The sequence below is a fragment of the Oncorhynchus gorbuscha genome, linkage group LG06 (assembly GCF_021184085.1).
Source record: "Oncorhynchus gorbuscha isolate QuinsamMale2020 ecotype Even-year linkage group LG06, OgorEven_v1.0, whole genome shotgun sequence".
NCBI lineage: Eukaryota > Metazoa > Chordata > Actinopteri > Salmoniformes > Salmonidae > Oncorhynchus > Oncorhynchus gorbuscha.
The window spans coordinates 74,289,459-74,311,975 of NC_060178.1; the positions used below are offsets into that span (position 1 = coordinate 74,289,459).

At 42.6% G+C, this 22,517-nt stretch overlaps 2 protein-coding genes across 10 annotated transcripts in view; one reads left to right on the top strand and one right to left on the bottom strand.

The window, feature by feature from the left end:
* rtn4a (reticulon 4a) overlaps positions 1-5,674 on the top strand; it is a 32,220-nt gene extending 26,546 nt beyond the window's left edge. For all 6 annotated transcript variants that reach the window (XM_046354041.1, XM_046354043.1, XM_046354044.1 and 3 more), the window contains 3 exons: positions 1,651-1,697; positions 1,871-1,929; positions 4,766-5,674. In XM_046354041.1, coding sequence (XP_046209997.1) covers positions 1,651-1,697; positions 1,871-1,929; positions 4,766-4,811 — 152 coding nt within the window. In that variant the 3' untranslated portion in view covers positions 4,812-5,674. The remainder of the gene's footprint in view (positions 1-1,650; positions 1,698-1,870; positions 1,930-4,765) is intronic.
* A 431-nt stretch (positions 5,675-6,105) lies between these two features.
* LOC124038315 (echinoderm microtubule-associated protein-like 6) overlaps positions 6,106-22,517 on the bottom strand; it is a 100,003-nt gene continuing 83,591 nt past the window's right edge. For all 4 annotated transcript variants that reach the window (XM_046354040.1, XM_046354038.1, XM_046354039.1 and 1 more), the window contains 8 exons: positions 19,044-19,158; positions 18,236-18,424; positions 17,890-18,062; positions 15,461-15,623; positions 13,425-13,528; positions 12,139-12,292; positions 10,329-10,429; positions 6,106-8,452 (listed from right to left, as the gene is read on the bottom strand). In XM_046354040.1, coding sequence (XP_046209996.1) covers positions 8,428-8,452; positions 10,329-10,429; positions 12,139-12,292; positions 13,425-13,528; positions 15,461-15,623; positions 17,890-18,062; positions 18,236-18,424; positions 19,044-19,158 — 1,024 coding nt within the window. In that variant the 3' untranslated portion in view covers positions 6,106-8,427. The remainder of the gene's footprint in view (positions 8,453-10,328; positions 10,430-12,138; positions 12,293-13,424; positions 13,529-15,460; positions 15,624-17,889; positions 18,063-18,235; positions 18,425-19,043; positions 19,159-22,517) is intronic.

The window sequence follows — 22,517 nt, forward strand, 5'->3', positions numbered from 1 at the left end:
TCCTCCCAGACCTGGACTAAAGCATCAGCCAACTCCTGGACAGTCTGTGGTGCAACGTGGCGTTGGTGGATAGAGCGAGACCTGATGTATCGATGCCTTCCTCTTGCAGGAACTGCTGACACACTCCAGCCACATGAGGTCTAGCATTGTCTTGCATTAGGATGAACCCAGGGCCAACCGCACCAGCAAATAGTCTCACAAGGGGTCTGAGGATCTCATCTGGGTACCTAATGGCAGTCAGGCTACCTCTGGCAACGCACATGGAGGGCTGTGCGGCCCCCCAAAGAAATGCCACCCCACACCATGACTGACCCACTGCCAAACCTGTCATGCTGGAGGATATTGCAGGCAGCAGAACGTTCTCCACGGCGTCTCCAGACTGTGTCACGTCTGTCATGTGCTCAGTGTGAACCTGCTTTCATCTGTGAAGAGCACAGGGCGCCAGTGGCGAATTTGCCAAACTTGGTGTTCTCTGGCAAATGCCAAACGTCCTGCATGGTGTTGCGCTGTAAGCACAACCCCCACCTGTGGACGTCAGGCCCTCATACCACCCTCATGGAGTCTGTTTCTGACCGTTTGAGCAGACACATGCATATTTGTGGCCTGCTGAAGGCCATTTTGCAGGGCTTTGGCAGTGTTCCTCCTACCCCTCCTTGCACAAAGGCTGAGGTAGCGGTTCTGCTGCTGGGGTTGTTGCCCTCCTATGGCCTCCTCCACGTCTCCTGATGTACTGGCCTGTCTCCTGGTAGCGCCTCCATGCTCTGGACAGTACGCTGACAGACACAGCAAACCTTCTTGCCACAGCTCGCATTGATGTGCCATCCTGGATGAGCTGCACTACCTGAGCCACTTGTGTGGGTTGTAGATTCCGTCTCATGCTACCACTAGAGTGAATGCACCGCCAGCCAGCATTCAAAAGTGACCAAAACATCAGCCAGGAAGCATAGGAACTGAGAAGTGGTCTGGGGTCAACACCTGCAGAACCACTCCTTTATTGGGGGTGTCTTGCTAATTGCCTATAATTTCCACCTGTTGTGTATTCCATTTGCACAACAGCATGTGAAATTTTGTCAATCAGTGTTGCTTCCTAAGTGGACAGTTTGATTTCACAGAAGTGTGATTGACTTGGAGTTACATTGTGTTTAAGTGTTCCCTTTTATTTTTTTGAGCAGTGTACTTTGCTACCATGACACACACCGACCCACTTTGTTCCCGTTTAGCATGTGCACATTGTGTACTTACTATCATGTTTTTGGGAGACGTGTCTTTCCAGATTTCACAATTATTCTTTAGTTGAGGACACGACATCAGTGTCCTTATCATCTTGGTCCTTATCTTTGTAAGTCACCTTGATTTAGCACGTGTTCTATCAGTTTCTTTATTAAAATATTTAGCGTACTCCGACAGCAGGTAAAGCAAGGGGCTATAGCAGCACACAAGTAGACTACAAATGCATGCTGGGCCGGGTTACCCTGACCTTGTGACGTGAGCACAACTGTAGAGAAATTAGAGCGTGCGAGAAGGCAGACCCTCCAGCCTTTGGGAATTTAGCTCCAGTCAAATTGGGCGCAATGCTCGCATGCAATATTTAATCTGTATACAGACATAGTGGCTTACTGACAGGTGTCAACCTTCTCCCCCTCTCTCCAGGTCTGGTTGGAATGTTCAGCTTCCCCATCATCTATGAGAAGTACAAGGTATGAGCTGTTATTTGCTGATAAATGTATAAAAAATATGTTGATCTGACGAGGGAAGCATAGAACATTCGCACCTAAACTGAAATGTTGATCAATTGACTTCAAGGTCAAGTGGAAGTTTAATATTGTACCTAAGCTTTTCACTAGAATGATTTTTGTTTTGTGTATTTTAGGTACAGATTGACCATTATGTGGGGATGGCCAACAAGCGGGTCAAAGACATTATTGCAACGTAAGTAAATACTGGTTGACAAAATGTGAATATCTTGGCAGTGTTGTAATGCGAAGGAAAAATGTAAAGAAAGTATCCAAAACTCTTTGAACAACCAGGTCAATTGCAGTCCTAAAAAGCTGTTGAAAAATAAATTGTGGTGGATCAAATAGAATTATCCTGGCAGTGATGTAATGAGAGATGCATCTTCCAAATATTCGTGGGCGGCAGGTAGCCTAGTGGTTAGAGCGTCGGACTAGTAACCGAAAGGTTGTGAGATCGAATCCCGAGCTGACAAGTTAAAAATCTGTTCTGCCCCTGAACAAGGCAAATTAAAAATAAATATTCAGACCCTTTGCTATGAGACTTGAAATTAAGCTCAGGCGCATCCTGTTTCCATTGATCATCCTTGATGTTTTGATAACTTGATTGGAGTCCACCTTTGGTAGATTCAATTGATTGGGCATGATTTGGTAATGCGTGCACACACCTGTCTATATAAGGACCCACCGGTGACATTGCATGTCAGAACAAAAACCAAGTCATGAGGTCGTCCGTAGAGCTTCGAGACGGCATTCTGTTGAGGCACAAATCTGGCGAAGGGTACCAAAAAGCGAGGTATGGACCTCGGGAGCCCGAACCATGAAAAACAGCCCCAGACCATTATCCCTCCTCCTGACAGCCAAATCCACTCATCTGAAGGGTTGTCCACAACTTTTGTATAGATGGTGCATGTGTTTGGCATGAACTGTTAAGTGCTTATTAAAATGCTTATTTTACATATCCACCTAGTTTTCAAATTTGACAGTATTTTATGTTTTGGAAAAATCGGTTATGAATTTGCTTTGCATAGTTCATGACCCTAGGGTGGCAACGCATACATTCTAAGGGATTTCAATGGGTCTTTCACCATTCAGATTTTGTATACGGTTCAATTCAACGTCACCCCGATACTATGTCAAAAAAAGGCATATTGGCCAAAGTCACAATGGTACTTGATCCAGACAGGCTTTAAAGTTCAATAGCTTTTTTACCAAAGCCAAATTGAGTGTATAATGGATTAGTTAATGCATACATTAAAATCAATCTATATAACACTGATTTATTTGAATGGTAAATCTCTGATAATCTGGGTAAATGAATGTAGCCTAGTCATATTCACAATACATGTATATTCAATAGGATGTGCATGCATGGAGTTATTTAGCTTGTTTTGGCTGATTTTCATGGGGTGACAAAATGTTTCCTTTCCGTTTGACTTATTTTATTATACTCAACATTTGCATAGAATAGCATTAGTCTTTTTATAAATGTGTACGCTGCCTCTTTTTAAGGCCCATGACATTTACACACACGGCTCAAGAAAATATCTTGACTGGGAGAGATGAGGCGGGGTAGACTAAGTTAGTTCATGTTTGGTGACGATCCGCTTTGAAAATGAAAATATTTTGCATAATGATTTCAAGCAAGCTACTCCTGGTATCTTATTGTATTGTAAGGTGGTCTAAGTCACTGCATTGCAGTGCTAGCTGTGCTGCCAGAGATTCTGGGTTCGAGCCCATGCTCTGTCGCAGCCGTCCGCGACCGGGAGGCCCATGGGGCGACGGGGTTAGGCCGGTAAGGATATCCTTGTCTCATTGCGCACTCGCAACTCCTGTGGCGGGCCGGGTGCAGTGCACGCTGACCAGGTCACCAGGTGTGCAGTGTTTCCTCCCACACATTGGTGTGCCTGGCTTCCGGGTTGATGTTCATTGCGTCAAGAAGCAGTTGGGTTGTGTTTCGGAGAACGCATGGCTCACGACCTTCGCCTCGCCCGAGTCCGTACGGGAGTTGCAGTAATGAGACAAGACTGTAACTACTACCACTTGGATACCACAAAATTGGGGGGAGGATAAAAAGGGGTGTAAAAATATATATATATATGTGTGTGTAACTTCTGTGCAGCATAAGTGGTGACGCAGCCCAGACTCCCAGTGAGTGCAGTGGTTTCTCAGGACAGGCTAGAGCTAGCAATGAGTAAGTGGTGCAGGCACAGGGAACGTTTGGGGCATGGCTAGAATGGAAACAGGATGCACTTAAGCTCAATTTCAAGTCTCATGGCAAAGGGTCTGAATACTTATGTAAAGATGTTACATTTTTTAAATTAAGTTAGCTACATTTCGAACTGTTTTTGCTTTGTCATTATGGGGTGTATTGTGTAGATTAAGGAAACATTAATGTAATCAATTTTAGACTGTAACAATGTGGGGAAGGGGTTTCAATACTGCCGAATGCGCTGTGTAGCAGTCTAATCCGACTTGATCGTTTAAAATCCTTTACCAACAAAGCAAGGAAATTATCTAATAGTTTTGAAAAAATGTGAATCTCCAATTGATGACAAATGAATTAAATCACTCTTATACCACTGATTTTAACCATTTATTCACATTTATCAGACACATATTGCATCATTTTACCATTTTAAAGGTTCTGCAAAAATTAAATTGTATTATAAATAATTTACACAACATGCAAACAGGAAGAACACAGCCCTTGTATTCAGAATTAATTTTCATTCAGAACCAGAACTGGATTACCCAAAAACGTAGCCACTTTATATTTATGTACTTTGTAATATCTGCTAGGAACCTTTGGCTGGATTTTGTATTACGTTTTTTAAACTATTGGTGTTACGTTATTTTTTACATGTCTGCACTCCTGCCTACATAATTGACCCTTGTATGATAAAGTAGGCCCTATGTTGAATTGAGGTATTTGTAGAAGGGTGTTTTACTCAGAATGAGCGCTTTCATTTTAGTATTTTTTTAAGCATATCAACATCTTTTAACTAAAGCTTTTTGCTTCTTTCCACTTTCAGGGTCCAGGCCAAAGTCCCTGGACTGAAGCGTGTGAAGGCTGACTGAAGAAAGAAATGCCGGTCAGTCCCTGAAGTCCTTTGAGAGAGGGTGGGTGGCACTGGGCTGGGGTGGTGTGTAAGGTGGTATGCAGCACTGTTATTTTCACAATCTCTTCATTTCAGAATTCCTTGTGTTCCCCGAAACACCCTGGATTATCAGTATTCTATAGCTCAAGTATTGCCACCTTTTGATTAACTAATTTGACCATAACATGCTATCTGGCTCAAAAAGCTAGTTGGAATATGTAAAATATATATATATTTTAATCTTGCACTTGGACATGACCAGTGATGGATGTTGAAAGGAAATTGTGTTCCATGGGCTGGTTCATTTGTTCTTTGACGCAGTGTTCAGACAATTGGAATTGCTTTGTCTTTTTTTTGTAAGAGGGAGAACTTAGGAAACCTGAGTTTTTTTGGTATGATTAAGTTGGTGGTGTTTGTGATTTTACTGTTTTATTGATCGACTGTAGTTTCATAGCTTCTAGCCTTCTTCAGTGACTCTTGAGTGTGCTTGACATGTGTCATTGTGCTTGGCGATGGTCTAATACCAGCAGGGCGCTATTCCATAGCACTTCATGCTTCTGAGTATTTGTAGTTAGAAACATTTAGAACTTTTAAAAAAATTGAGCATTTAATGATTTCACCTCATGCAGCTGCCTAGTTAAACTCTAACACGTTTACAAACAACTTAAGATGAAAAAAATGAAACACTGTCTGTGGACCCTATCTAAAGCTGCAAAATTATGTTACTTGGTAACTTCAAGCATTGTTTATGCAAGTAATTGTGAATGTTACTTCATACAATTGTAATGAACTCTTCTGTTTGTGGAATGCATTGTGAAATATAAACAATTACAATAAAGCTTCTAGATGAATTACTGTGTTTATTTCTCAGTAGGTAATGGAGGGTGCAGAAACTATAGCTCTGCCTGAACAACCCCTTGCTCCTATCCAGGGCATGTTTTAAATGCTTGGCTGTCACTTCACCTTTTTTGTTGAATAGGAATTTACAGTATACTCAATGCTTTTCTAACTAGCATGTAGGAATGCTAGTACATTGTAAATACTAACAGTACAAGAATTGCCATTGTCTCAACCTAGTCTGAAGGTACACTTGAGTGATTTTAGCGGATGGTCTTATTCGGTGACTTAGTCCGTGCATTCATCTGAAGGTAAAAGCGAAATGACGAAGTCTGAACCACCGAAAGTTCAACTGGGGGCAGAGAAGCTCAATGTGCCTTTTGAGTGATACCCCTGTCTAACTATTCAACTTTCATTGGACAAATGATTACGATTTTTGTATACATGTTCATTTAATATTTCCATATACGTTTGTACATCTATGTTGGCACACAATCACTTACAATAAATTGGTATAAAACAACCATGATTGTCATTCATACAATAATTTTGCCTCACTCTACAAAGATGTAATTTTGATTAAAAAATAAATTCATGCATTTGAGCATATTTGAGTAATTTACAATATGATACAAATAATATGAAACAATATCTGGACAATCAGTCTTGTACAAAACGAAATGACTTAACTGGGAACATGAATTCATACTTATAAAGAATGCACATAGTAACAATATTGAGATATTGCTGCCACAATAGCTAAACATTACAGTGAGCTTGACTGACTAAATACAGCAAGGTGAGGCAAAGAGTTCAACAGCAGACGAACACAGAAGAATGGAAAGATGACCAGGGCTTGAGTAAGACTGCATAGTCGGCTTTGGTGTGACAGGTCACTCGACTGTCTAATTTCACTTAACCTTAAAGCCACCCTTTGAAGTACCACTGAAATCCCTTACTGGAAGTGAATCTTGATTAAAACAGTATTCTTCAGTGTATTAGATTATTTTCACTATGGTTACATGGAAGAACATTTCACCAATATATTCCACAAAGTGTAAGTAACATTGACAAACTAAGAATGCTCACTGCCATTTCTGTGACGTTCACAAGCTGGACATTGAACGTCAGATCACTGAGTAACGTTTAAATATTTTCATTAGCTATTAACATACTATAATACATGTCGTCATACTTTGGATGTTTATGCATTAACTTAAACAGCAGCAAAGCAATGCCCTTTTCTGCATATTGAATGAGTAAAAGTTTACAATCTAATAGCACCAGACATGTACAAAATTATTTCAACTGAAATTGCAAAAAAATATAAGACCAGTAGAAATATTCATAAAGGCACTTAAGTTTAATGTTCAATGGAAAAGGCTCTTAAAAATAAGTTATGGGAAAACGACTTTTTTTGCTCTACATTGGCTGGGATTCAATTCTTGAAGCGCTGTTGACAATGCGAAATGTAACCCTTAGCCTACAATTTCTGCGCCCTGTGGAAATCTTACTAACATAAAAAGAATCCCCATCAAAATCCGTCTGTTTAAACTAGATGTTTTTTTTTGCATTCGTTGCGTCTCAATCCACCGCATCCACCGATATCGCCCTTCCCTATCTGCGGTGAAAGGTCGCAGAGCTAGAGCGGTGTTTTGTCAGACCATGAGACATCCCGAAAATCATTCTTCTCACAAAACGAAAATGTCTAGCGTCCGAACGGTTTGGCCTAAAAACTATTATGACCACTCTATTGAAGGATGAGACTCACAGGATGGTATTCTCCGTTTTGCTTTAGGATGCTCACAAGACTCGTCTGAAGGACCCAGGTACCAGATACTGATGAATGGAAGTATATATGAAGATATTTTAGGCACTAAACTAAGGGGGATAAATACATGTACATTTAAAAAATATATATATAGTTTCCTGATTTTTCTTATCTCTCAGAATTTGGGCAGACATTTCAAAACAATCTTCCTTTAGATTATTTGGGAACTATTTGTTGTTCCATGTAGTGAATCTGTTATTAAATGTGTTTCTATTGGCAAATAGCAGTAATGCCAAAGTCAATGTTTCATCCAATTTTTATATATATTGTCTTGATACCTTAATGGGTCTTAAAATTACAAATCTAATAGCTAAATAATCATTGGTATTACCATATTAAAAAATTCCATATGTTATCCCCCCCCCTTAGACAGGGTTTAGACTTGAGGTTTTAAAGGTAATTTCAGTTTGAGCTGACATTTGCAGCGTTTACTGTGAATGAAATCTCCGCAAGCGCAGGAACATTGCCTTTAAGAGCCCCCTTGTCGACAATACACAATCGGATTGAATCCCAGCCATTATCAATGGTTTAAATATAAATCAATAGCTGGCGTGGCAACCTATTTTCATGTGTCCTTCATTACAAGCAGATGAGAATGTAAACACAAATGGTAATTTCTTGTTTAGACAGAAAATCCACCATTTTCTAGTGGCAAAAAATCTGCTTCAAAGTAATTTCTTGTTAGAAAAAGAGCTACCTGCTCTGCCTAATGCTTAGACTTGAATTAATACTACAGTGATTAGCGTATTGCACCCCATTCTCCCCCACAGGTGGATGGGGAGACATAGTTGCAGCATGTCAGGCAAAATATTGACCGTAGCCAGACACTTGAGGCGTTGGGATCCTGGCTGCATTCTTGTCAGAATCCAAGACTTACTGCGTTAGGCTAAGGAGTCTGAATGCATGGTTGTGGAGAAAAGACTCTGGTTTATAGGCATTTCCACACAAAGACACTGAAAAAGAGGAAGACAATACAGCAATCAGTAACAAAAAAAAATCATAACTCTGAATCAGACCTGTCTGAAATCACCTTCTAATGCTACTACTTATTGTAGAATATCTACATTTGATGTCGGAAGTTTACATACTCCTTAGTCCAATACATTTAAACTCAGTTTTTCACAATTCCTGACATTTAATCCTAGTAAAAAGTCCCTGTTTTAGGTCAATCAGAATAATAGTCAGAATAATAGTAGAGATAATGATTTATTTATTTCATCACATTCCCAGTGGATCAGAAGTTTACATACACTCAATTAGTATTTGGTAGCATTGCCTTTAAATTGTTTAACTTGGGTCAAATGTTTTGGGTAGCCTTCCACAAGCTTCCCACAATAAGTTGGGTGAATTTTGGCCCATTCCTCCTGACAGAGCTGGTGTAACTGAGTCAGGTTTGTAGGCATCCTTGCTCCTACACACTTTTTCAGTTCTGCCCACAAATATTCTATAAGATTGAGGTCAGGGCTTTGTGATGGCCACTCCAATACATTGACTTTGTTGTCCTTGAGTAATTTTGCCACAACTTTGGAAGTATGCTTGGGGTCATTGTCCATTTGGAAGACCCATTTGCGACCAAGCTTTAACTTCCTGACTGATGTCTTGAGATGTTGCTTCAATATATCAACATACTTTTACCTCCCTCATGATGCCATCTATTTTGTGAAGTGCATCAGTCCCTCCTGCAGCAAAGCACCCCCACAACATGATGCTGCCACCCCGTGATTCACGGTTTGGAAGGTGTTCTTTGGCTTGCAAGCCTCCCCCTTTTCCCTCCAAAAATAACAATGGCCATTATGGCCAAACAGTTCTATTTTTGTTTCATCAGACCAAAGGACATTTCTCCGAAAAGTACGATCTTTGTCCCCATGTGCAGTTGCAAACCGTAGTTTGGCTTTTTCATGACGGTTTTGGAATGGTGGCTTCTTCCTTGCTGAGTGGCCTTTCAGCTTACGTCGATATAGGACTAGTTTTACTGTGGATATAGATACTTTTGTACCTGTGGTCCTTCTGTAGCTCAGTTGGTACAGCATGGCGCTTGTAATGCCAGGGTAGTGGGTTCGATTCCCGGGACCACCCATACGTAGAATGTATGCACACATGACTGTAAGTCGCTTTGGATAAAAGCGTCTGCTAAATGGCATATATTATTATATTATTATATATTATTCCAGCATCTTCACAAGGTCTTTTGCTGTTGTTCTGGGATTGATTTGCACTTTTCATACCAAAGTACATTCATCTCTACCTTCCTGAGTGGTATGATGGCTGCGTGGTCCCATGGTGTTTATACTTGCGTTGTTTGTACAGATGAATGTGGTACCTTCAGGCATTTGGAAATTGCTCCCAAGGATGAACCAGACTTGTGGAGGTCTACAATTGTTTTTCTTAGGTCTTGGCTGATATCTTTTGATTTTCCCATGATGTCAAGCAAAGAGGCACTGAGTTTGAAGGTAGGCCTTGAAAGACATCCACAGGTACACCTCCAATTGACTCAAATTATGTCAATTAGCCTATCAGAAGCTTCTAAAGCCATGACATTTTCTGGAATTTTCCAAGCTGTTTAAAGGCACAGTCAACTTAGTGTATGTACACTTCTGATCCACTGGAATTGTGATACAGTGAATTATAAGTGAAATAATCTGTCTGTAAACAATTGTTGGAAAAATTACTTGTGTCATGCACAAAGTTGGTGTCCTAACCAACTTGTCAAAACTATAGTTGTTAACAAGACATTTGTGCAGTGGTTGTAAACTATGTAAACTTCCGACTTCAACTGTATAACATAATTCATCTAACATGTGGTTAAGCCTTAACACAAGCTCTGCATACCTGGAGTCATGTCCTCCAGTGCTGATCACATATTTATCATCATAGGAGAAGCGAATGTTGGTCACGTGTGCCGAGTGCCCAAAGTATCGCTTGTGTTTGGCCTGCAGAGGATCAAAAGAAGTATTAAACATTTGGAGCAGCCACAGCCAACAATGGCTGCTCTATGGATTCAGTAACTACAGTGGGGCAAAAAAGCATTTAGTCAGCCACCAATTGTGCAAGTTCTCCCACTTAAAAAGATGAGAGAGGCCTGTAATTTTCATCATAGGTACACTTCAACTATGACAGACAAAATGAGAAAAAAAATCCAGAAAATCACAATTTATTTGGAAATTATGATGGAAAATAAGTATTTGGTCAATAACAAAAGTTTATCTCAATACTTTGTTATATACCCATTGTTGGCAATGACAGAGGTCAAACGTTTTCTGTAAGTCTTCACACACTGTTGCTGGTATTTTGGCCCATTCCTCCATGCAGATCTCCTCTAGAGCAGTGATGTTTTGGGGCTGTTGCTGGGCAACACAGACTTTCAACTCCCTCCAAAGATTTTCTATGGGGTTGAGATTTGGAGACTGGCTAGGCCACTCCAGGACCTTGAAATGCTTCTTACGAAGCCACTCCTTCGTTGCCTGGGCGGTGTGTTTGGGATCATTGTCATGCTGAAAGACCCAGCCACGTTTCATCTTCAATGCCCTTGCTGATGGAAGGAGGTTTTCACTCAAAATCTCACGATACATTGGCCCCATTCATTCTTTCCTTTACACGGATCAGTCGTCCTGGTCCCTTTGCAGAAAAACAGCCCCAAAGCATGATGTTTCCACCCCCATGCTTCACAGTAGGTATGGTGTTCTTTGGATGCAACTCAGCATTCTTTGTCCTCCAAACAGGACGAGTTGAGTTTTTACCAAAAAGTTATATTTTGGTTTCATCTGACCATATGACATTCTCCCAATCTTATTCTGGATCATCCAAATGCTCTCTAGCAAACTTCAGACGGGCTTGGACATGTACTGGCTTAAGCAGGGGGACACATCTGGCATTGCAGGATTTGAGTCCCTGGCGGCATAGTGTGTTACTGATGGTAGGCTTTGTTACTTTGGTCCCAGCTCTCTGCAGGTCATTCACTAGGTCCCCCCGTGTGGTTCTGGGATTTTTGCTCACCGTTCTTGTGATCATTTTGACCCCACAGGGTGAGATCTTGCGTGGAGCCCCAGATCGAGGGAGATTATCAGTGGTCTTGTATGTCTTCCATTTCCTAATAATTGCTCCCACAGTTGATTTCTTCAAACCAAGCTGCTTACCTATTGCAGATTCAGTCTTCCCAGCCTGGTGCAGGTTATAATTTTGTTTCTGGTGTCCTTTGACAGCTCTTTGGTCTTGGCCATAGTGGAGTTTGGAGTGTGTTTGAGGTTGTGGACAGGTGTCTTTTATACTGATAACTAGTTCAAACAGGTGCCATTAATACAGGTAACGAGTGGAGGACAGAGGAGCCTCTTAAAGAAGAAGTTACAGGTCTGTGAGAGCCAGAAATCTTGCTTGTTTGTAGGTGACCAAATACATATTTTCCACCATAATTTGCAAATAAATTCATAAAAAATCCTACAATGTGATTTTCTGGATTTTTTTTTCTCTCATTTTGACTGTCATAGTTGAAGTGTACCTATGATGAAAATTACAGGCCTCTCTCATCTTTTTAAGTGAGAGAACATGCACATTTTGGTGGCTGACTAAATACTTTTTTGCCCCACTGTACATATATTTTTTAAGCTATCACAGTGATGTTGTTGAGATGAAGTGAAGCACTCACAAATTTCTCAGTGCATGGGAAGTCAAAGAGCTTGACCAGCCCAAAGTCATCCCCGGTGACCACGTTGAGTCCGGTGTGGGAGACACAGGCACAGTTGACGTCAGCCTTATCAGCATTCCGCGGCCAGATACCCAGCACCTCATCTCCCAGGATACTGAGAAGAAATGAGGGAGAGGAGCCATGCTCAGACTGCAGAATATGCTGCACAAAACCACAGGCCTGCCAGTAAAATACTGAGATGACATTGTTCCACCACAGAATAGCCATTTTTGAGTTTCATCTGTCAATTGAAATACTATAGTAAATTTCTCTCCTCAGTAGTAAAACATATGTATACTATAGAAAGAAAAAAAAGGATTCCTGCATACTACTAAAGATCTCAACCAGACATTAGTTTGTTTCCCATTACAACGTGGTCTCAGGGAAATTCGTATTATTATGTACGTAAAGCGGTAAGACTTATTATGATATATTACGTTACGTTATGGCGGTTAGGGGAACTAATGACAAAGGTTAGTATAACTTCCATAAAATGTTCGAATTTACGTAGCAGGTTAGGTGAATTGGGTTAAGTTCAGAATAAGGATTAGGGGAAGGGTTAGCTAAAATGCTACTGTTGTCCCCGATGCGACTCGGAACGAATAGCCTTTGGATTGCTAGACGGTCGCGGATTACGCTCATCCATCCTCTCCAACCAACCTCCCTACTTTTGTTTGTCTAAAGTAACTATACTATTAGTAGATATAATACGTCTCGGAAGTGCTCAGAAATACGTAAAGTATTTTTTGTATGGCTCTGAGACCAGGCTGCCTAATAATAACTGCTTATATGCAGAATCTATTTTTAACCCATTAACCTTGGGAAGACTGATGTTAGAGGGAGTTTGGGGTCTATTCATGAGAAGTGAACAGTGACAGCTGTGCTGCAGACAGTATTGATTGACCTCTATTATTCCATTGATCAATAACAGACACCCAAACACAACTACAAAACAACATGTCTGGGTGTGCCCCACTAAACATCCGTACAAAAACGTGCCCAGATGGCTTCAACGAGCCTAAAGCTCAAACAAGTTGAACCAGCAATGTATTTGTATTGCTTTGGCTTGCCATATTGCAATGTCCCTACCAGAGTGAGCTGTTAGGTGTAGCTCCCATTGTTGACGCAATATCTCAATAGTGTTACCGTGCAGTGCTTGCGTTCTTTACTGAATATGGATCTCAGTTTTGATTTTAGAGAGTATGTGGGTTTGATTGAATTCCAGTGACTACAACTAATCTTTCTACCTGGTCCAGGTGGCCCAGGTGATCCTGTCAATCACAGTCTGTTCTGTCACAATTTTCCCAGAAGGCATCTCATGCACCTGGCGCTTATAGTTTCCTGTGGACACCTGTAGACACACAGCCAGTGACACGTCAGAACACACACACTCATGCATATGCACACATATGCAGATGTCGTCGTATTATATCACTCTAAAATCCATCAGTCATCTATCTACCAGCACTGTCTGCACAGCTAGGAAGGAAAGAAAATGTGACATAATTTTCCATATGCAAATTTGTTCAAGATATAGAAGCCTCATTAATATTTCATGCTTTAGATCAACCAAAACATGGATTCAGGCTGGGATTCAATCAGACCGTGGGTTGTCGACAATGTGGCTTTTAAAGGCAATTAACGATTGAGCCGACAGATGCAGGGTTTACTGTAAAATCTCTGCGAACACAGGGACATTGCCGTATTGTCGAAAACCCACAGTCGGATTGAACCCCGGCCTTACAATGAACTCGTAATGAGCTTAGTCCATTATATAACTTCAAATGGACTGGGAGGACCTTGGCCAACTATACTGGACCCTCCCCTTCTGTGTCCTCCCTCTGTCCCTTCAAGCCACAGACACATTTGTACTTGTAATTGTACGCTGAGGTCAGGTTAAATTTAGCAAGCCAAGTCACCATCTTACCCTGTTTCTGACCATGTGCCAGTCACATCAACATTTCAGAAAAGGTGCAAGGGTCTCCATAACAGCAAGGAATGAGTCTATAGAAATACCTCAGATAGGGTTACTTTGTAGCATACTGATGCGTGAGGTTACTCTAGAGCAGCTCCAGACTGCTGTTAAAGGTGCTACTCACAGGTTTGAGTCTTTTTTTGTTGCATTGATTTTCAGAAAATGTCCATAATATATCTGCTGCTAATACTGGAATGATAGTGTTTCACAGTATTACTTACCCACAAGTGTTGTGATTGGCTGTGATATTCGCCACTTGATTTCTCCCGGCAGAGAGGCATCTGTTGTCAAACTGGGAAAGCAGTTCTGACTTTATGGCTGTGTTATTTAGTGGAAATCACTGTCAATTCCTGGTTGCTAAAATTAGCTACATTTTAGTTTAAATGAGAAAACAAGCATTGGATTGTTTAGGGAATCATCGTACCATCTAAATCGCTGTGAAATATATTTTCTATAGCAAAAAATATTGTTTTAAAACTATTTGAACCTGGTGGACCAAAACAAAAGATACTTCCGGTTTTGGTCCACCAGCCTCAAACAGCAGTTTTGGTCCATCAGCTTCAAACAGCTGTAAAAATGAAAATATATTTCACAGCGATTTAGATGATACAATGAATTCCTACACTATTCAAGTGAAAAAAACTGTAGAATTTTTGCAAACAGGGACGATTTCCACTAGATAACATAGCCAAAGTCAGAATAGGTATCCCAGTTGGACAACAGATGCCGTTCCGGCGGGAGAAATCCATAGGTGAGTATGACAGCCAATCACAACACTGGCAGGTAAGTAATACCATGAAAACACTGTCATTCCACTATTTAGGGCAGATATATTATGGACATTTTCAAAAATTAAAATGTAACAATTAAAAAAAAAAATCCTATGTGTAGTACCTTTAACTAGAAGGGCACTTGGCTATAAATGATTATGACCTGCCTGCCATACATGTGTGTGTCTAAATATAGGTTTTTCCACATTCAGTATGCTTTGAAATGGATATATGAGTGTCCATCATGTTGAGAACACTGTGCAACATGATCAAATGGTCAAGAGTGCCGTATTAAACACAACATAGGTTGTAGATTTAGCTCAATTGGTTTCCACAATAATCAAATAATATTTCAATTTTTTTTACCATTCGAACATAATGACCTTGACAGCAAAATAACATTTAACTCATTCCACTATCTATTTTGTGTGGTTTTAGGACAATTGTAGTGTCTATCGTTTACTTAACAACAACAGCTCTCAAGTGAATTATCATATTCCACCTGTTTTTTTAAACCATCACGGTCAGTGTAGCATACCTCAATGAACATGCTGTCTGCAGAGAAGTCCATCTGGATAACAAAGCTGGAGATGTCCTTACAGTAGCCCACGCGGTTTAGCGAGGGGCCCAAGGTAAGGTCGTAGAGGTCAACCGTACTCTCTACTGAGCCCACTGCCAGGAGGTGTTTGTCTGGACTGAACCTGACAGGGTCACACAATAGACATAATATATATGGTTTGAGTTATGCCAAGATTAAGCTTAGGGTTATGCCAAATCAGGGTTGTGGCTGAGGCAAGGGTTAAGGTTAAACCTAGGAGAGGGGGTGACCTCGACAATTTATTGTTAAAACACGAGGCTGCCTGGATCTTTAATTTAAAGACCCTTGCTCCCCTCGGTCTCAACGTTTACAGACACCTGTGTGTGTCCTTTGACACTATATAAACTAGTGATCTGCAGTGTTTGTCATTATACCCTGATGAAGACAGCTTGTCTGTTGAAACATTGGATATTAGGTTATTCAATTATTTCATCTGAGCTCCAAGAGTGTGTGGCTCTCCTATTATTTCTCAAGTGAACAGGGATGTGGACATGAAGATAGGGTTCATTAAGGTAGTGGTTGAGGCTAGGGTTCAACTGAGATCTGTACATTAAGCATGGTCAGGGTTGTGGTTGAGGTTTGAACATGGATGTGGACATGAAGCTAGGGTTAGGGTTAGAGTTGTGTTTGATGCTAGGGTTAGGGTTACTGCCAGGATGTGGACATGAAGCTAGGGATAGGTACAGTGGGGCAAAAAAGTATTTAGTCAGCCACCAATTGTGCAAGTTCTCCCACTTAAAAAGATGAGAGAGGCCTGTAATTTGCATCATAGGTACACTTCAACTATGACAGACAAAATGAGGGGGAAAAAATCCAGAAAATCACATTGTAGGATTTTTCTATGAATTTATTTGCAAATTATGGTGGAGAATAAGTATTTGGTCAATAACAAAAGTTTATCTCAATACTTTGTTATATACCCTTTGTTGGCAATGACAGAGGTCAAACGTTTTCTGTAAGTCTTCACACACTGTTGCTGGTATTTTGGCCCATTCCTCCATGCAGATCTCCTCTAGAGCAGTGATGTTTTGGGGCTGTTGCTGGGCAACACGGACTTTCAACTCCCTCCAAAGATTTTCTATGGGGTTGAGATCTGGAGACTGGCTAGGCCACTCCAGGACCTTGAAATGCTTCTTACGAAGCCACTCCTTCGTTGCCCGGGCGGTGTGTTTGGGATCATTGTCATGCTGAAAGACCCAGCCACATTTCATCTTCAATGCCCTTGCTGATGGAAGGAGGTTTTCACTCAAAATCTCACGATACATGGCCCCATTCATTCTTTCCTTTACACGGATCAGTCGTCCTGGTCCTTTTGCAGAAAAACAGCCCCAAAGCATGATGTTTCCACCCCCATGCTTCACAGTAGGTATGGTGTTCTTTGGATGCAACTCAGCATTCTTTGTCCTCCAAACAGGACGAGTTGAGTTTTTACCAAAAAGTTATATTTTGGTTTCATCTGACCATATAACATTCTCCCAATCTTCTTCTGGATCATCCAAATGCTCTCTAGCAAACTTCAGACGAGCCTGGACATGTACTGGCTTAAGCAGGGGGACACGTCTGGCACTGCAGGATTTGAGTCCCTGGCGGAGTAGTGTGTTACTGATGGTAGGCTTTGTTACTTTGGTCCCGGCTCTCTGCAGGTCATTCACTAGGTCCCCCCGTGTGGTTCTGGGATTTTTGCACACCGTTCTTGTGATCATTTTGACCCCACGGGGTGAGATCTTGCGTGGAGCCCCAGATCGAGGGAGATTATCAGTGGTCTTGTATATCTTCCATTTCCTAATAATTGCACCCACAGTTGATTTCTTCAAACCAAGCTGCTTACCTATTGCAGATTCAGTCTTCCCAGCCTGGTGCATGTCTACAATTTTGTTTCTGGTGTCCTTTGACAGCTCTTTGGTCTTGGCCATAGTGGAGTTTGGAGGGTGACTATTTGAGGTTGTGGACAGGTGTCTTTTATACTGATAACAAGTTCAAACAGGTGCCATTAATACAGATAACGAGTGGAGGACAGAGGAGCCTCGTAAAGAAGAAGTTACAGGTTTGTGAGAGCCAGAAATCTTGCTTGTTTGTAGGTGACCAAATACTTATTTTCCACCATAATTTGCAAATACATTCATTAAAAATCCTTCAATGTGATCTTTTTTTCTCATTTTGTCTGTCATACTTGAAGTGTACCTATGATGAAAATTACAGGCCTCTCATCTTTTTAAGTTGGAGAACTTGTACAATTGGTGGCTGACGAAATACTTTTTTGCCCCACTGTATCTGGTTAAGGGTTAGGGTTGAGCCAGGAAGTAGACAATGGTCTAGTTAAAGTACAAGAGCTCAGCTCCAGGTGGCTCCTATCTCTCCTCAGTTCTTGCCTGATGTCCTGTATGGCAGCACTGCGGTCTCGTTTCTTGGCCCACATCTTAAGTGAGTTGGTGAGGAGGATGATGAACTCCCCATTCTTCATGCCCACAGACACCATCTCCCCATCAGGACTGTAGCTGGCACACTTGGCTGGGTGGCCCAGGCTCACTTTGTTCAGCAGTTTCTATCAAGGAAACAGACAGCAGGGTTTTGAGATAACAAAACATGAGACGTAGCCTTAGAATGGCCACATACCGTCCTAACTAAATACAGGTGCAAAGGAAACCAAGAACACAAATAAACTGTCATTTGAGATTTTTAAAAGTAGTGTTAGTGTTTCTCTGTGTTTCTCTGTACCTTGTCGGCCAGGTCCCATATGCGGATGGTTCCGTCGTCACTGGCGGAGATGAACAGGTCTTTAGAGGGGTGGGTGGCCAGGCCCCAGATCTCGCCCTGCATGTGACTGTTGATCAGGATGTTGGACGCAGCGTTCTTCTCCCCCACCTCAATGATCTCACCATCCTTTGTGCCTACCAATATCTTACCCTGGTAGACAGGCACACAAGAAGGTTACTGTTTTTGACCCTTCAAAAACCCTAGTTGAAGCTATAGACTTAACTTGACGTGACAGACTAGTTCAAATAATATGTCACATCTCCCATACTACTACTGTAAAGGTGGCTAAAGCTGCTGAGTAGGCTATGAGCTTCCGAAGGTAGCCACAGTATGGGAAGAAAGCAAAAGTGATTTTTTTCGCTGCATTAATACCTTCTCTGACCTTGAATATCCCAACTCTGTAACAAAATGTATGTTCTGTTGCAGTGTAATAAACAAGGAGCAAGTATGTATGAAAGAGCACCACATAGATTGTGTAGTTGTAAAGGCCCAAAGATTCTGACTCAAAACCAAGTCTTATCTAATGTCTAATCATCAGTCTATCCAATTAGAAGATATTTGTAACTGCAGATGAGAAGGTACCTACATTTTATTTTATGATATCAAATTAGAAGACATGAATTCTGTTTTTTAAATAATATAGCTAGCTAGTGTACTGTATATTTATTTCCAAAGGGAACTTCAGGGAGTTATTTTCAGGTTTAACATTTGCTGTACGCTTGCCTATAGTCTTTCCCACTGGGGTGTGTGCTGGCTGTGCTGAACTCACCTTGCCTCGACAAACGGACCTCACACACTCAACAGTCTGTCCCGTCTCAAGCTGGAACGCTCGGCAACGTTTCATCTCCTGGTCCCACAGTTTCACTGCACCGCCCTCCTTTGTACTGAGAAAGCATGTGCCGCACACACACACACATACATTTTATTAACCTTGTGGAGGGACACAATTGATTCCTGTTCAAAATCCTATTTTCCCTAACCCCTAACACTAAACTGGGTCTGTGCCCCAACTTGGCCACCCCATTCAGAATGTTCTGGACACGCCACTGAATATACAGTTGAAGTCAGAAGTTTACATACACTTAGGTTGGAGTCCTTAAAACTCATTTTTCAACCACTCTACAAATTTCTTGTTAACAAACTATAGTTTTGGGGCCTCCCAGGTGGCGCAGTGGTTAAAGGGCGCTGTACTGCAGCGCCAGCTGTGCCATCAGAGTCCCTGGGTTCGCGTCCAGGCTCTGTCGTAACCGGCCGCGACCGGGAGGTCTGTGGGGCGACGCACAATTGGCCTAGCGTCGTCCGGGTTAGGGAGGGCTTGGTCGGTAGGGATGTCTTGTCTCATTGCACACCAGCGACTCCTGTGGCGGGCTGGGCGCAGTGTGCACTAAACAAGGTTGCCAGGTGCACGGCGTACCCTCCGACACATTGGTGCGGCTGGCTTCTGGGTTGGATGCGCGCTGTGTTAAGATGCAGTACGGCTGGTAGGTTGTGAATCGGAGGACACATGACTTTCAACCTTCGTCTCTCCCGAGCCCGTACGGGAGTTGTAGCGATGAGACAAGATAGTAGCTACTACAACAATTGGATACCATGAAATTGGGGAGAACAAAAGGGGATGACAGAAAAACAAACAAAAAAATATATAGTTTTGACAAGTCGATCAGGACATCTACTTTGTGCATGACACAAGTCATTTTTCCAACAATTGTTAACAGACATATTATTTAACTTATAATTCACTATATCACAATTCCAGTGGGTCAGAAGTTTACATACAGTTGACTGTGCTTTTAAACAGCTTGGACAATTCCAGACAATGATGTCATGGCTTTAGAAGCTTCTGATAGGCTAATTGACATAATTTGAGTGATTTGGAGGTGTACCTGTGGATGTATTTCAAGGCCTACCTTCAAACTCAGTGCCTCTTTACTTGACATCATGGGAATATCAAAAGAAATCAGCCAAGACCTCAGAAAAAAATAGTCTGGTTCATCCTTGGGAGCAATTTCGCCTGAAGGTACCACGTTCATCTGTACAAACAATAGTACGCAAGTATAAACACCATGGGACCACGCAGCCGTCATACCACTCAGGGATGAAACGCATTCTGTCTATCATGCAGGTGAATGAGGACCCAAAAGCGACTTGGCGAAAACAGAGTATTTAATCCAGAATAAACTTTACAAAACAAAAAGCATAATACTACACGTAAAGACGAGAACAGACTGGAGACTTGATCGAGAACTGCAGGTTGCCTCGGGAAGGCACTTGAACCTAGCAGACTCAGACACCTGCTCACCACGCAGCATCTGAGGGAAACACGACACGACAGGGCAAAACATAGACACAGCACGGTGAATTATAAATGAGGATCCGACAGGGCAGGTACGGGAAACAAGGAGAGAAATAGGGACTCTAATCAGGGAAAAGGATCGGGAACAGGTGTGGGAAGACTAAATGATGATTAGGGGAATAGGAACAGCTGGGAGCAGGAACGGAACGATAGAGAGAAGAGAGAGCGAGAGAGTGAGAGAGGGAGGGGGAGAGAGAGGGATAGAAAGAGGGAAAGAACCTAATAAGACCAGCAGAGGGAAACGAATAGAATGGGAAGCACAGGGACAAGACATGATAATAAAAGACAAAACATGACAGTACCCCCCCACTCACCGAGCGCCTCCTGGCGCACTCGAGGAGGAATCCTGGCGGCAACGGAGGAAATCATCAATGAGTGAACGGTCCAGCACGTCCCGAGACGGAACCCAACTCCTCTCCTCAGGACCGTAACCCTCCCAATCCACTAAGTATTGGTGACCCCGTCCCCGAGAACGCATGTCCATGATCTTATGTACCTTGTAAATAGGTGCGCTCTCGACAAGGACGGGAGGGGGGAGGGAAGACGAACGGGGTGCGAAGAAAAGGCTTAACACAGGAGACATGGAAGACAGGATGGACGCGACGAAGATGTCGCGGAAGAAGCAGTCGCACAGCGACAGGATTGACGACCTGGGAGACACGGAACGGACCAATGAACCGCGGAGTCAACTTACGAGAAGCTGTCGTAAGAGGAAGGTTGCGAGTGGAAAGCCACACTCTCTGGCCGCAACAATACCTAGGACTCTTAATCCTGCGTTTATTGGCGGCTCTCACAGTCTGTGCCCTGTAGCGGCAAAGTGCAGACCTCACCCTCCTCCAGGTGCGCTCACAACGTTGGACAAACGCTTGAGCGGAGGGAACGCTGGACTCGGCAAGCTGGGAAGAGAATAGAGGAGGCTGGTAACCCAGACTACTCTGAAACGGAGATAACCCGGTAGCAGACGAAGGAAGCGAGTTGTGAGCGTATTCTGCCCAGGGGAGCTGTTCTGCCCAAGACGCAGGGTTTCTGAAAGAAAGGCTGCGTAGTATGCGACCAATCGTCTGATTGGCCCTCTCTGCTTGACCGTTAGACTGGGGATGAAACCCGGAAGAGAGACTGACGGACGCACCAATCAAACGACAGAACTCCCTCCAAAACTGTGACGTGAATTGCGGGCCTCTGTCTGAAACGGCGTCTAACGGGAGGCCATGAATTCTGAACACATTCTCGATAATGATTTGTGCCGTCTCCTTAGCGGAAGGAAGTTTAGCGAGGGGAATGAAATGTGCCGCCTTAGAGAACCTATCGACAACCGTAAGAATCACAGTCTTCCCCGCAGACAAAGGCAGACCGGTAATGAAGTCTAGGGCGATGTGAGACCATGGTCGAGAAGGAATGGGGAGCGGTCTGAGACGACCGGCAGGAGGAGAGTTACCCGACTTAGTCTGCGCGCAGTCCGAACAAGCAGCCACGAAACGGCGCGTGTCACGCTCCTGAGTCGGCCACCAAAAGCGCTGGCGAATAGACACAAGAGTGCCTCGAACACCGGGATGACCAGCTAACTTGGCAGAGTGAGCCCACTGAAGAACAGCCAGACGAGTGGAAACAGGAACGAAAAGGAGGTTACTAGGACAAGCGCGCGGCGACGCAGTGTGCGTGAGTGCTTGCTTAACCTGTCTTTCAATTCCCCAGACTGTCAACCCGACAACACGCCCATAAGGAAGAATCCCCTCGGGATCAGTAGAAGCCACAGAAGAACTAAACAGACGGGATAAGGCATCAGGCTTGGTGTTCTTGCTACCCGGACGGTAAGAAATCACAAACTCGAAACGAGCGAAAAACAACGCCCAACGAGCTTGACGGGCATTAAGTCGTTTGGCAGAACGGATG